This window comes from Phascolarctos cinereus, unplaced genomic scaffold (assembly GCF_003287225.1).
Source record: "Phascolarctos cinereus isolate Bilbo 61053 unplaced genomic scaffold, phaCin_HiC Scaffold_5;HRSCAF=322, whole genome shotgun sequence".
In the NCBI taxonomy this organism is placed as follows: Eukaryota; Metazoa; Chordata; class Mammalia; order Diprotodontia; family Phascolarctidae; genus Phascolarctos; species Phascolarctos cinereus.
This window is the reverse complement of record NW_027555958.1, coordinates 416,110,762-416,127,113: the sequence shown is the minus strand read 5'-3', so window position 1 is coordinate 416,127,113 and position 16,352 is coordinate 416,110,762. Positions and strand designations below refer to the sequence as shown.

The 16,352-nt window shown below is 36.5% G+C and overlaps 1 protein-coding gene across 6 annotated transcripts in view; it reads left to right on the top strand.

Annotated features, from left to right (window-relative positions):
* The window catches only part of DNM3 (dynamin 3), a 682,754-nt gene that overhangs the window by 451,234 nt on the left and 215,168 nt on the right, over nucleotides 1-16,352 (top strand). For all 6 annotated transcript variants that reach the window (XM_078156497.1, XM_020970517.2, XM_020970516.2 and 3 more), the window contains one exon: nucleotides 14,204-14,315. In XM_078156497.1, coding sequence (XP_078012623.1) covers nucleotides 14,204-14,315 — 112 coding nt within the window. The remainder of the gene's footprint in view (nucleotides 1-14,203; nucleotides 14,316-16,352) is intronic.

The following is a 16,352-nucleotide window of genomic DNA, read 5'->3' as shown; positions in this document are numbered from 1 at the left end:
TATTCTGCAAAAATTCATGATTCAGGGGCAGCTAGGTGGTACAGTGGATAGAGCACCAGCCCTGGAGTCAGGAGGACCTGAGTTCAAATCTGGCCTCAGACACATAACACTCACTAGCTGTGTGACTCTGGGCAAGTCACTTAACCTCAATTGCCTCACAAAAAAAAAAAATTCATGGTTCATCCAGCCCAGGAATCTCTCCACCAAAGACACCCAGGGACTTCTGAGAGATTACATCTGTCATCCTTAGCTTTCACTTCAGAGGTTCAGAATGTCCACCCCCACCATCATCACTACTATTATAGAAAGATCACGGGATTTAGAACAAAAGACCTAGACTCAAATTCCTATTCAATTCCACAAGCCTTTGATAAGTGCCTAGTATATGCCAGACGTTGTATAGACATCCAGACTCAGTGTCTTCATCCAGGTGTTAAACTAGATTACCTCTGTTGTTCCTTCCAACACTATCCCATTTCCTTATGAATTTAACTTTTTTGAAGCTGTTCATATTTTCAACTTGTGTCACCTCTAGATACAATACATTCCATAAACTAATGCATAATGTTTAAAAGAATATTTCTTTTCATTTGTTCTAAATTGACTTTCTGAACCTTCAGGATTTTATTCTTATTTTTGAGTCTTTAGCATACTCTTCATAAATTCTCTTCTAAGCATTATTTCTTTCCTTAAGCCATCACCTGTAGCCACCTTTTCCTTTACTTTTGGCAGATGATTTTGCTATATTTTACTGAGAAGGAAGCTATACAAGGTGAATTTCCTTAAAACCCTTCCTCTTGCTCTCAATCTCTCAGCATCCTCGCCCTTTTCCCCTTTCTTTCCAGCTTCAGAAGAAGTAGCTGCCTTCCTGGCTAAAGCTAATCCTCCACCTCTACCTTTGATCTCATATTCTCAGTTACACCTTCTCTTTCACGTATCTTTAATATCCTGTCTTCCAAGGAGGTGTCCTCTCATTTTACAAAGACACACAGGTATCCCCTTTCTTAAAAATAATCTCTTGACCTGCCTTCCCCTCCAGCCCTGTCTCCTTCACTACCAAATACCTAGAAGAGTGGCTTGCCTACTGACTTCATCTTTATGTTCTTACTCATTCATTTCTCAATCCCTTTCAGTGTTTTCTACCCCGTCACTCTACCATGAATGCTTTCTTCAAATTCACTCATAACTTCCTTATCAACAAATCTAATAGGCTTCACTATCCTTTTGGCCTCCCTAACCTCTTCAAAGCTCATTACATGGTAGGCCACCATCACCTCCTTCTTTGTACATGCTGTTTCCTTGGCTTCCATAACACTGTAGTCCTATGGATTGTCTTGTACCACTTGTGCCACTTGTACTACTTTGACCCTTCTCTCTCTCTTCCACTTGTTTCTTAAATCTGAACATACCCCTTAAATTTCTATCCTAGGCCCTCTTTTCTTCTATTTATTCTTTTCCTTGGCCATCTTTACTATTCTCATTGCTTCAGTTATGAAAATGATCCCCCAATTTTTATCTCCATTACTAACCTCTTTCCAAGATTCCAGTCTCATATTTCCAACTTCCTATTGGATATCGCAATCTGGATATCCACTGGCAACTTAAACCCATCATTCCCCTTATTCCTGTGTTCCCTAACATTCTGTTAATTGTTTAGCAATTCATAATCTCCTGAGACTCATAATCTTTAACCTTCCTTCTCTTCAGTCCATACAATAATTTGTCAAATGCTGTTCTTTGTAGTTCTCTTTCGTACTACCTCCTCCCCTTTCACACTGCAAACACTCAAGATTAAGCTCTTACTTCTCACCTAGACCATTACCATAGCTTCCTAACCAATCTTCCTACCTTTCTTCAATCCATCTGTCACAATTCACCCAAGAGGTCTTCCTAATGCATTACTCTGATCAAATCATTCTTATTCAAAAATTCTCATTAGATCCCCATTACATATAATTCTTACAATTTTAGACATTCAAATTCTATCTTATACTACTCTTCTTCACATATGCCATGTTACAGTCAAACTGGACTACTCTGTCAACTGTTCTCATCTTATGTCATCCCTTTTTATCTCTATGTCTTTCCTTATTCTATGCTCTTTGTCTGAAATGGAATTCATCCCAAATCATATAGCAATTCTTTCATTAAATTTTCTTTGACAATGATCTACTTTTCCTTCCTTCCCCAGCCCCACCAAATGATAGTGATATCTCCTTCCTTGAATTTCTCATAATATTTTCCCTAGATTCTCCTTCACATTTATCTTACCTACTTTTGTTATTTGTTTAATTTAGAGCATAAGAGCAGAGTCTGCATCATGTCTTTGTATCCATAGTCCCTTGCATATATGAGGCACTTAGTAAGAGCTCCCATTGGATTAATTTGAACTGAATTGCAAGGATGCTCCATTATTCTGGAATGATGAAGTTTGATTAACAAGTAACCTATCCCTATGGATCGTAACTTTGTAAACACTGATCATATCTCAGTTTTCATATGTCCATTTTAAGTTTTAAGTTCTCATATGGCAGTACTTCTCCATGTCTTTGACTATTTAAATTGCCCTTTCTAGATATTCTCAAGGGTAGAGGACATTGATAGCTTAAAAAGAGTTGAGGAAGAATTTTGAGAAAGCTCAGATGCTTATTGTGGTATAACAGTTAAAATGGTACACAGTATGCCATATGTGAATTTCTATATTTTAAACATTCCATATTTTTGTGTGAGTAGTCGTTTTCTCCTTTACTTTCAGTACTCTTATTGATGATACCCAGCATTTTGCTGGTATAATGGGCTTTAATATCATATAATTGATTACAGGTTGCTTTGTTTAATAGCCAGAATAGTACCCCTGAAACAGTGAAAGCTGTGAAGACAGGAGAGAGTTTAAGATTACTTAGGAAGTGAAAAAACGAGTGGCAAGCTTAAATAGTTGCATTTCCCTAAGATACGCAGCAGAGTATCCATCTTCATGTTCCCACCCCACACCCTCAAATCTTGCTTTCAGCTTTTCATGAATAATGTCTCACCCACTCTGATTGCTTACTATGGACTCCTAGCCTATCTCCATTCCTGCCAAAGCTATTACCTAGTTTATAATTTAAAACCATTTTTGCCAACTGGTACTCATGGTCATAATTACAAAATCTGTTTTCAAAAATGCCACCTCCCCCTCCTTCATTCTAAAACTCTGGACTGCCATTGAAGGGTTATTTGACACAAAAGTACTAATTGTTCTTTTTGGAAGAGAATCCAGTTTTATCATTTGTAGAAACATTATATCCTTTAGTTGCATCCAGTATTTTTTCATCTGAAGCAACTCCTCTCAACCACTAATTTCCTCACTTTAAAGCTTTTTATTTTGTATTTAGTTTGGTTTTTTTCAGCATGTTTTGTCATATAGGTTTTTTGTGTGCTCCATGAACTTTTATTCTCTTCAAAGTATATAGAAAAGTTATCTCATTGCCTAAAATGGAAGGAGTCTGGAGCATCTGCTAAAGGTAGTAGCATGTATCCAAAGACATGCTACTAGCAGGAGACTGAATGTTCCCTACTGCTTCTTTCTCAAGACTGTCTTCTGCAATGGAGAATCCTATTTCCTGCATAAGTGTCAACTGCAAGCACTTCTTATGCAAAATTGTCCTTGTACTACAGTAAACTAAACAAACCAGGTTTTATAAAATTTGTGTAATAATAATAATAATCATAACTCACATTTATATAGTGCTTACTATGTGTCGGGCACTATGCTAAGCACTTTACAATTATTATCTCATTTGATTCTCATAATAACCCTGAGAGTTGTTTTCCCCATTTTACAAATGAGGCAACTGAAGCAAACAAAGGTTAAGTGACTTGCCCAGGATCATACAACTAATAGGCGTCTGGTGATCTGGCTTTGAATAAAGGCCCTTCTGACTCCAGGCCCAGCACTCTATCCACTGTGTCACCCTGCTGCCTCTGAGAACAATATTGGCAAAGATGGTTCTGGCACATGTCAGGTGTTATACAGGGTGCTATACAAATGGATCTGGAAAGCATAGCACACTATTGGAGACACACTCCCTATCCTCTATCCCCAGATTTCCAGGCTCTTTGACCCTTCTCTTCCACCCCACTATAACAGAGATAGATGGATATATTTAAACAGTTCCTTGACCCCCACTCCGACTCTGTGGAACATGAGAATGTCCACCCGTTCTGCCAAGAGACATCATGAAAGCCCTACCCTCCATAAACTTTTTTCATCTAAGTGCTTAGCCAACCCAGTGTATCTGTATTGTGTTTGTATCATGTTTGCCCTGTATAGACTGCTGTCCATGAAATATGCATTGTATGTCAACATAATGAAATTTTAAAGTGAATCGAGGTTTTCAAATGAAAAGTTCCACATGTGAACACCAAATACTTTTCGTACTTAGTCAATGTTTTTAAATGTAAAGTAGAAAGGAATTTTTTTTTCTCAGAAGTGATACAACTGTTCAGGAGAGGAATTAATAGCTCTTTTATACTATTCAGCTTGCTAAAAATAAATGTTTAAGCAGATCTTCACTATTGTTTCCTTCACCTAAAAAGATAAGCTATTGAACGTGATTATGGCTCTGTCCCCTTCTCTCTTTGCCAGTTTCTCTTATTTCAGGCTACAGTCTTTCATTGATTTGAGGATGAATGAAGTTCAGATTGCAAAAGCGTTTTATTTTTAATGGCATTTCCTAATGGCTAATTTGCCTGTTTTCAGTTATGTCCAAGTAGATGCCATTACTCATGGCAATTTGACTGCGCCTCCTATATTTTTAACAAAGCAGATTCTGTTAAAGGAAGATCAGCAGATTCACATGGCACCTGACACCTGAGGTATATCAAGACAGCATGATTTAGTAGAAAGACTGTTGGATTTAGAATCAGGAGAAATCTGGTTCTGATAATTACTAGCTGTCAGTTATCATTCCTAAGTTTCAGTTTTCTCATTTCTAAAATGGTAATAATAATAATAATACCTATAATCAAAGGATTGCTATATGTGTCAAAGGAGATATGTAAAGTTCTATATTTTTTCTTTTTAAAAATATTTCAATTCATTATTTGTTTATTTTAGCATTCTTTTCTTTTTAAATCTTGAGTTGCAAATTCTTTTCCTACCTCTCATCCCCTCTTACTCCCAGGGGGAAGGCAAACAATATGATACCAATTATATATGTGAAATCATGTAAAACATTTCCATATTAGCCATATTTACCAAAAAAGCAAGAAAAATAGAGAAAATTATACTTCAATTTTCATTCAGAGTTCTTCAGTTCTTTTGTGGATAGCATTTAAGTTTGGTAAATTTCAGAGGATAACATAAACATCAATTATTATTATCTTCATATGATTACTTATCAGTCTTGAATCTCTAATTGCCTACAGAACATTTTCATTTGGTCTTCCTCCTTTTACCTCAAGCTCATCCTGTCTAAAACTGAATGGAATGAGGAAGACTCATCTTCCTGAGTTCAAATCTGGCCTCTGACTCTTACTAGTTATGTGACCCTGGACAAGTCATTTAACCTTGTTTGCCTCAATTTGCTCATCTGTAAAATGACCTGGAGAAGGAAATGGCGAACCACTCCAGTATTTTTACCAAGAAAACCCAGGTGGAGTCACGAAGAGTCAGACATGACTGAAATGACTCAACAGCAGACTATAGATGACAATCCCAGTGAGCCCCATAGTGACGTAGAAACCCACACATGTTTATGTAGTATTTTTATTATTTATATATCAGCATATGACATTCAGGTAGGAATTACATCTTAATCTGGTTCAGTTCACACTCAGAAGTATTGTGGACCCTTAGGTCATGCTTTTTATACTTTTGGTATAGCCAAAAGACTGATCATCATAAAATGCCACTTCTATCACATTATTCCTCAAGATCAAAAACCTGCAGTGGCCTGCAATCCTTCATTACTTCAAAAGATCTATAATTTCACAGGTGTGAATACTTTATCCACCAATATAGTCGACTATGAGCATTATTTAAGGACTTCATTTTTAAATCATCGTTGCTTTCCAATTTGTGAATCAACAGTAGAGGTATTATAAACCCAGAAGAAAGACTGGTAGTGTTTAGAAAAAATTGTCTCCATTTAATGTTTTCCCCCACCAGAAGTAATAAAAGAAAGGTTCTTCCTTCTTATTTCACTCACTAAGGGCTATTCTTACTTCCTGTAGAAATCAAATGATATTGAATGATTTTATTTGAAGTGGAAGTAAAGATGAAAAGTATAACTGATAGGAAGTAATTATTCTTATCTTTTCCAGGTCTTAGAATTTTTTAGTATTTTATTTTATCTTAAAATTTTCTTCCTTCTAAAGACATTTAAACATCCTAACCCAAGAATAGAAAGAAAAATAATAAACACCAATATGTCTAATTGCTTTTTAGATATGTTTAAATATATGTTGAAGACATCTTTGGTTTTGTTTGAATAAAAACTGATTTTGTAGAACTTTCCAAGTGTGTTTTATTTCATTTGTGAAATAAAAGATTGTTTTAGGGTTTCAGATTGAAGCTGGAAATTCAAATTATCAAATCATAATTTCGTGATTGGCAAGGATCTCAGGAACCTCCTGCCCTAACGCATTCCCAAAAGGAATGTCCACTGTAATATACCCACCCCGTGGTCATCTAGCCTCTGCTTGAAGATTTCTACTGAGGGCGAACCAATTGCCTCTTGAGGCAGCCTGTTCCACTTTTGGCTGGCTCCGATCATTAGGATGGCACAAATAGACCTTATTGTGGACTTCTACCTGTTGCTTCTGGTTCTGTCCTGAATTGAACTGATTGCATTATTGTTCAGTACATAGCTCTCCATCACTTTCACATTAAAAGTATTAGATACTTTATGAAATGCTTTGATAAACTCAAAGTCAACTGCATCCCTGGCATTCTCCTGATCTACCAGTCTAGTAATTGTGGAAAAAAAAGAACTCAGGTTCTGGCACGATTCATTCTTGAGGAGACTATGCTGACCCTTCTTGCATCATCGTACCTTCTAGACATTCACTAACCATTTCTTTAATGATTCAACATAGAATTTTTGCAGCAATAAAAGCTAACTGGCTTATAATTTATAGACTTTGTTTTCCTTACTTTAAAAAGAACCAGGATGACATACTTCTCTAATCCTGAAGCATGTCTCCCATTGTCCACTAGCTTTCCAATATCATTGACAATGGCCTAGCAAGCACATTAGCCAGTTCTTTTCGTATTCCAGGCCAAGTAACTTTAAATTCATAAGAGTAACTAGGTGCTCTCTGATCATCTTCTTATTCATTATGTGCATTAACTCCCTATTAGCCACTTTTTGTTCTGACATTTCCAGGACAAAGAGTTTCCTCCTTGGAGGAAGATAGAACCAAAATAAGAGTTTATTATCCCAACCATACTAAGGGGTGGTGGTCCTGTCCTTTCTTTGAAACTTCTCTTTCCCCCAACATAGCTTTTTAAAAGTTTTTTCAAAATGCTTCATTGCCCCTACCAACCACGAAGAGATGAATGTGTGGAGTGATGAGCCTTGATTACCTTCATCTTCTCTTCCAGACTCTGATTGCACTTGGAATATAGATTCTGTTACTTGGTTGTGCCTAAAATGCACATTTCTCACATTGAAATGAAAATCACTGCAAAATGATCCCTATTTTTCATGCTTAAGATGATTTTCAGCATCATTTTTGTTTCACTTGTGGATATTTTGTGGCTCTCTCTTAAGCACTTTGTTAATATCCTCACAGTCAATTATTACTTCTTAATAACTTGCCAGACCCACCCAGCTTTCTTTCCTTAGTCTCAACAGCTCCATAACCTACTTCTCTTCTTCCTGTGCCAACTTCATATTTCAACAATTTTCCCACACACCAATTTACTTTACCAAATTGTTTTACTATCTAATTTGTTTTGCTTAACTTTTCTTACTTTTCTTACCTTATTTTGTCAAATATCTTCTTGTTTTCCTTCTCCTTAAGTCTTTTACTCTTTGATTCTTCTCAATCCTGTGTCTTCTCAGTCAACCTCTCGTAGGAGTCAAAGATATAACTTGGACCTGGAGAGTGTTCTTTTTGAAATTTTCCCTTATTTTGCCTCTCAGAAGTTGAATGCTTGAATTTCAAAAGTCCAAGCTCCTCCAAGTCACCTACATAATTTCCTTCTCCTAATGATTCAGTTCAATTCTTTTTCTCTCCTTCTACTCCTTCTATAATCTTTTCCCATAGAAGCCAGAAGTACAGTGGAAACATGTGTGTGTGTGTGTGTGTGTGTGTGCGCATGTAGTTTAAAATCCAAGTAAAATAACCCCGTGGGATATTGAATTTTAGTTGCAATATAATTTTATAAAAACAAATACATTTCTAGCAAGTGTGTTCAATAGTATATAAAGATGAAATAGAGGTGATGCTCATTATCTTTGTCTTGAACTAAGGAGTAGAGAGAAGAAAATCAACAAGCATTTATTAAGCAGTAAATGCTTTAGGGTGAGAAGATAGTGCAGTGCCAGGAGGGTGGGACTTGGAGTAACATCTGACTTTATTTTCTTTTATTTTCTTTTTTTTTATTTTTAGGCAATTGGGGTTAAGTGGCTTGACCAGGGTCACACAGCTAGTAAGGGTCAAGTGTTTGGTCTGAGGCCAGATATGAACTCAGGTCCTCCTGACTTCAGGGCCAGTGCTCTATCCACTGTACCACCTAGCTGCCCCAACACCTGACTTTGAATCCCAGTTCTGACACTAGTTGTGTAACCAAGGACAAGTCATTATTACCATTAGGCCTTGGTTCTCTCCTCTGTAAAATGGTGATGATAACAATCTGTACACTACCTAACAGGATTGTTATGAGGAAAGTGCTTTGTAAATCTCAAAGTGCTGTGGCAATGAGAGCTACTGTAAAACAATAGAATCAAGTAGGGAGATAGTATGTATCCATTGCTCCCCTCTCTGACTTCCAACTCCTGAGTCTTGCTGAGTGAAAGAGGGGTTTTTGCTGGGGAGGGGTTGGTGAAGGAATGGTTAGTGTGGATGTTTGAGATAGATTAGTTAAGAATCACAGACTACTTGGGAGATGAGGTGAGTGATAGTATTTTGGCTTAAATTATTCACTCAGGAGCAGGTTTAGAGGAAAGATATCCTGTTGTTATTGAGCTTGTCCAAGTAGAGGTGTAGGCAGTTGGAACTATAGGTCTGTATCTCAGAAAATCGACACAGTCTAGAAATATAGACTTGGCATGCTCTACACAGGTCGTGGCATAGAGATCAGAAAGAGAATAAGCTGTGCCTTACTGCCAAGGGAAGTGAGCCTTTTCAGTCTGCTCCTACCATAACATCCCTTGTCATTGGAACAGAACTAGAGAGTGTGGTAGAGGAGGTTCAAAAATTTCCCCTCCAGTATTACTCAAATCTGGTCTGTTTGAGGAAGCCCTTGGGATACTTACCTAGTCAATGAGCATGATTAAAAAAATAAGAAATACAATGGTTTTCTGATCATAAGTTAGAAGAAAATAGAATTTTGGAAATCACCATCTGTTACCTTCTATGCACAGCCTGGCTGAGGAGGAGTGCTTCATTGTCAATGTCTGAGAGGATCGCTATAATCCTTCAGTGCAGGGGAGATATGTTTTAATAGCAATACTTCTACCACCACATCACCCCCTTCCCACTGTGTATGGAAGACAGATTTGCAAGGGCCACCAAGATAGTATGTTGGCTGGACAGAATGGGAAGTTTAAAGGGTTGTAGCCTTCCTCTGTAAAGAAATTCATTAATCATAATATTTGCCCACAGATGGTAGATAAGGCTAAAAAAGCTAGTTGAAAGAGCTATCACCCTCCTCTGCAAGAGATTGGCTAACTAGAACAAGCATGACAATTATTAGACATTAGGAAATACATAATATTACATAGTTAGATAACTGAAGACAAAATAAAGGTAAGATATGATACCTATGGTGGAGCAGGTAAGATACAAGACCTCGCGGGGCAGAGGTGAGATCCAGTATCTGGTAGAGAGAAGGTACCTGACCCCAACAATGCCTAGCAGGGAGCAGGCCCTTTAGAGAGAAGTAGGATGCCATTTTCAGAAGACATAAAGCTTGTCTTACCCCCCCCCCCAAATTTAATAAAATAAAATTTTTAAAAGAATACATTGGGTAGCCCTGCTTGATGGAAGTTAGTTTCTTCTATCATTGTGTCCTGGTCACATGTGTTCCTTGTATATGTACCCTTCCCCATGGGTGCCCTGATGGAGGAATGTACTGAAGTGGAAAACTTGAGGAAACCCAACCAGTGGGCTATAGCAATACCCAAGGTATGAGGCTAGGAAGAGAGGAACTAGACCTGCAATTTCATTGGCATGTGGGGAATATAACATGTAAACAATTAAATATATACGTGATTTTTTGAGAAGGGAGAGACTTTCCATTATGGAGATTAGGAAAAAGGCCTCCCCTATAAAGTGGCATCGTGCATCTAGCCTTGAAGAAAGCCAGGAATTCTAAGAAGCAAAGAAGAGGAGGGATGGCATTCCAGGCATAGAGGACAGCCTGGGCAAAGATATGAAGGTAGGAGAGGCAATATTAAGTTGGAGAAACAACAAGGAGATCATTTTGATTGGAACATGAAAAAGAACATGTGGTGTTTCTGAAAATGCAGGCTAGAATCAGATTATGGTAGGATTTAGATGCCAAACTAAGGAGTTTGTATTTTATACTATAGGCAACAGGTGAGCACTAAAAGTTCTTAGGCAAGGGTCGTGCACAGGCTAGAGCTTTAGGAATATTATTTGGCAGTTGTGTGTAAAATAATTTAAAGAAGATGAAATACTAGAAAGCTAATGGTTCAGCTGGAAAGTTGTTTCAATAGTATAAGTGAGAGCTATAAGGACCTGAATTTAGAGAATTATTTGAAAGTTCAGCAATTTTGGTGGATCTGTAAAAACACTCATTTGGTAATATACTTCACTGATGCAGACTCCCAACTTCTCCATGCTTCTTTATCTTGTGTAATTCTTATCCCATCCTGACCTTAATAGCCATTGATCTCACTGATATGGGTTCTCCTTCTAATGATTTAGCTCACAACCCATCCATGCCCATTTAAAGCTTGTGCAGCTTATGTCCTCCTGGCAATCCTTCACAAAGGTCCACGTACCTGCTAGTGGCCTTCCTCTATAGATGTTGTGTAGATGACAATAGATCACATGGCCTAGTTATTCTTCACTCTTACCACATGACAGACTTGCCATCTTTTCCAGTCATACATCTATGATGGGATCCTTTATCCCACTTCTCTTGCTCAATTCTTCATTCATAATGCATTGTATAGCCTACTCACACCTATTGTGAATTTCTCCTTTGTGCTTTGGGGAACTTTAAATTTTTTCAGAAAGCATTGTATTCCATAACTCATAGTCATATAGCATCCCTGGAAGGGTATTGATGTTGAAAAAGTTAGTCTTTCAGACTCCTGGGAGCCAAGAGTAAGCAGAATGTGACTCCATGGCAAGCCTTGAACTTAGGATAGTCATCCTTCAGAGGACCTGCCCTGAAATTTAGGAAGTAGCACAAGGATCATTATATCAGAAATATTAAAAGACAGATATAATAATCTACTTAACGAACCAAAGAGCAATTTTGGATTTTTCTAAATATGCAAATAACAAACTTTCATTTATCATCACCATTATTGTCATTTGTATTATGGATACTTATACTACCACTAATTGTAGTAATACAACAATGAAAGTAATACTAATAATAAAAATAATAAAATTCATACTTACAAAGCAAAAAAAGTGAATGTTTTGGGGAAAGCTTGGAGTCATTTAAAGCACTGTAAAATTTCCTGAAGGCAATCCTTACAACTTTCTTCTTTTTGTTATTTTTGGGCCTATACATAGGCTATGATATAAGTATTATAGAACCAGTTGTGTGGGTTCAACTATTCAACCATTTGAACCAATATTCAAGCATCCAACTACATACCACAATTTATAAAACATTGATTTTTATCCATCTAGTTTTCCCCAAACTTTGGAAAAATTCTGGATTCCATGTAAGAAACTCTCCAAGGCCTTTAAGAAATAAGCACAAAGGAACAAGCAGTCCACAAACAGGAGCACCTAAAAAATGTCCCCACTTCTGTGGAGTCCCCCATAAATTTGGATGCCACACAGGACACTCTCTACAAAATGTTAAGCATATTTGGCAACCATATGTTCCCCTATAATTAATTAGTTAATTAATGCTAATGATAAGAGGTTCATACTTCCCCTTTTCCTCCTACTTCTTCCCCAAAACCCACAAAATATTGTATCTGTGTATTTTTTTAAAAAGTTCTTCATAACAAATACACGTAGTTAAGCAAAAAATTCCTACATTGGTTGTGTCTAAAAATGTGCATCTTCTTCTACAACTTGAGTTCTTCACCTCTATGTCGATAGATATCAGACTTCATAGTGAGTCTTCTGGAATCATGGTTGGTCATTGCACTGATCAGAATTCTTGTATCTTTCAAAGTTCTTTGTCTTTGTGTTATTGCCATTACAGTACAAATAGCCCTGCTGGTTTTGCTCACTTTGGTCTACATCAGTTCATGCAATTCTTCCCTATCTCTTACATCATTTCTTACATTGCAAAAATGTTTTATTACATTTGTATAGGAGTTAACATTTATATAGTTGCTTTAAGACTTGAAGAACACTGTTGCATGTGTTCTCTCATAATCTGTTGATCTATTCTTTAATTGATGAGCACCCACTTAGTTTCCAAATCTTTGCCACTGCAAAAGAATTACCGTATTTGTGTACATATTGGTTTGGGGAACAAATCTAATAGTGGCAGCATTCAGTGTGGGTGAGTGATAAAGGGCTGGTTTGATAACATCTTGGCTGTAGTTCCCAATTACTTTCTAGAAGGGCTGGACCAATAATTGACAGCTCCATCAAAATCAATGTACCTTTTCCCTCTTCACATTCATTCCAACAATGATCATTTTCCTTTTTGTTACCTTTGTCCAATTGATAGTGGAATGGAACCTCAGAATTGCTTTAATTTTTCTTTTCTCTAGTTATTAAAGATTCTGAGCATTTTCAAAAGTATAGTTGTTGATCACATATTTCTCCCTCTGAAAAAATGCCTATTCATATATTTTGACCATTTTAGCTATGGGAAATGACTTTTGTTCCTATACATTTGAATCAGTACATTACATATCTTGGATTGTCATTTATTGATATATGGTCAATCAATGAACACTTATTTATCAAGAACTTAGTATATATAAAGTATTGTGCTGAGCACTGGGGACATGAAGACAAAAATGAGATAGTTTTTACCCTTAAGGAGCTTACATTTTATTAATTAAATAATATGTTCAAATAACAATAATAATAATAGCTAAGATTTATATAGCACAAGCACATGCAAATATTATCTTCCTTTATCCTTCCCATACCCCTTGGGAGGTAGGTGCTATTATCCCCATTTTACAGGTGAGAAAACTGGGGCAGACAGGTTAAATGACTTTCCCAGGGTCACACCTCTAGTAAGTGTCTAAGATCAGACTTCAACTTAGGTCTTTTTTACTCCAAGAAGTACATATGTGTATGCAAAATAAACAAAAGGTAATGGGGTATAGAAGGAACTAATGGTTGGGGATATCAGAAAAGGCCTCCCATTGAAGATGGTGTTTGAGCTGAATTTTGAAGGGAAAGGGGCAATTCTGAGACACAGAGGTGAGAAAGAAATGCATTCCAGACATATGGTTCAGCAGAAGATGACAGATAGAGTGTTCTATGTGCAGCAAGATGGCCAGAAGGGAAGTAATAGATAACAAAGTTAAAAAGTAGGTTGTGATGGGCTTTGAAAGCCAAAAAGAGGATTCTGTATTAGATCCTAAAGGCAATGAAGAGGTATTGGATCTTATTAAGTAGGATAATAACATGAGCAGTCCCACATTTTTGAAAAGGCACTTTAGCAGCTCAGTGGAAGGGTTAGTGGAATGGGGAAAAACTTGAGGCAGGAAGACCAATTGGAAGGCCATTGTGATGGTAAAGTAAGAGATGATGAGTAGGAGTGATGGACACTCTAAGTAGTAAGAAGGGGAATTTTAAAACTCCTTTGATTCCTGAAAGAATTTGATTCTACAATGCCTTTTCCTCCCCTTTTCTCCAGGAATGTATACAAGGATTATCGCTTTCTTGAGTTGGCATGTGACTCCCAAGAAGACGTAGATAGCTGGAAGGCATCTCTGCTCCGAGCTGGGGTCTATCCTGACAAATCTTTAGTAAGTTGAATATGTCTGATTTTGTTAACCATATTTAAGATAAATACTCCATTTACCTGATGAAGTACATCTTTCTCAATGCTTTTATTGTCCACCAAAGCTTTATGCTACTTAAACTTAACATGGATCTTTGCTGTTGGATTCTTTGGTTTGGAATTTAATCTTTAAACTTGCTAAATAAATTCACTTTACCATAGTGTCATACCAAGAGAAAAGTTTTTTTGAATTTCAAAGAAACCTGTTTACCTTGTAAACAGTACATACTTATACATGCCTGCACTATTATGTCTATGGCATAGATGCAAGTAGGGTTACAGCCATAGAAAGCATTTATAACATAAATGAGTTATATGTCATTTAATGTAATAAATAATTTTTACATAATTTTAATGGAAAATTATTACTTATATGCAGTTCTGTGATTTCTGCTTTGACTATATAATATAGTCTAATATTATATAACCCATATAAATGCTTGAACTGAAGTTCCTATTTTTGTTGATTCAACTATTATCCTCTCACTCACCCAGGTTTAAACACTCAGTATCATCTCTGATGTCCCTCTCCCTCATACCCCACATCTAACACTTTGACAGATTCTCTTCATTCTACTTCTTCAGTCACTCTCACATCTCTCTGCTTGTCCCCACTCACACTGCCACAATTCTTTCCTGGACTATAATAATAGCCACTTAATTAGTTACCTTACCTCCAGGCTCTCTCTTCTCCAATGGATATGCTATATAACAGCAAAAATAATCTTCCTTAGGCATTCCCTATTAAAGAAGAAAAAAACCTCCAGTTTCCAACTAGAATAAAATAAAAATAATTCATCTTGGCATGTCAAGGTATTTACATTCTTATCCTGACGTACCTCTTTCACATTAATTGCTTTCATTCATTCTATTTACCCATCAAACTAGACTATTTTCTGTTCCTCTAACTTACACCATCTCCCTTCTCCATTCATTTGCTCCAGGTTGTCTCTGCATGCCTAGAGTATTTTCTGCTGTCACCTTCACCTTTCAGAATCTTTATCTTTCTTCAAGACTCAGCTCAGGTGCCATTTTCATCATGTATCTTTCCCTAATCCTCTCAAGTGAAAATGCTATCTTCCTCCTTAAATATTCTTATTGCCTAAATCTCTTCTTTGTCCTCATCATTCTTTACAGTCAATCAACAACTACTGATTAAAGACTTATGATCTACTAATCATATTAATGTTGTATTTCCCATACCTTGCCTCTAGTAGAAGTATAAAGCTCTTGAGGGCAGGGAGTATTTAGCATTATAAGGGCTTAACATAGTACTTTGCACAGAATAGACTCAAATTTGCCAAATTGAAGTTCAATTGTAAAATGCTGGATTGGACACATCATAAGGATAGGATTTGAGAGACCTAGATTTTTTCCAGTGCCTCTGATTTGCTTTGGGCCCTTCCAGTTGATTTCTCAGAGTGACAAAGTTATTTTCTTAGCAGCCACTTAATATTATTGAACAGTAGGAGTTTCCTGCTATGTAAGAAAACTGTTTGAATTTGGATGAAGTAAAATATTCTTTCTATAACTCCTTAATAGAATAGTGAGCAATAATTTTAAAATGTAGACCTTGTTTTAAAAAAAGTAAAAAAGGTCTACACTACTAGGTAGAAATATGGCATTTTAACATACATTCAAAGTAAAAATCGTTTTTGATAATAGTCATTTTTATCAGGGATACTGACACATAATGAAAGTCCACATTTTAATCATTTTGATTCCAATTGAATAAATTAAAAAGACTATTTTATATATTCATACAGATAATATCTTTTCCCATAACATATGCATGCAAATATATAAGCATGCAGTATGTGTGTGTGTGTGTGTGTGTGTGTGTGTGTGTGTGTGTGTGTATATATATATATGTTTGGCTAGGTGTCTATGGTACAAAAATGAAGAGAACTTTCTGACATAGTCTTTTCGATTAGAAAGATATTTTTGAAATTATACATAAATATTTGTTATCCACCTATGAAGTATCAATTCCCCCAAGTTT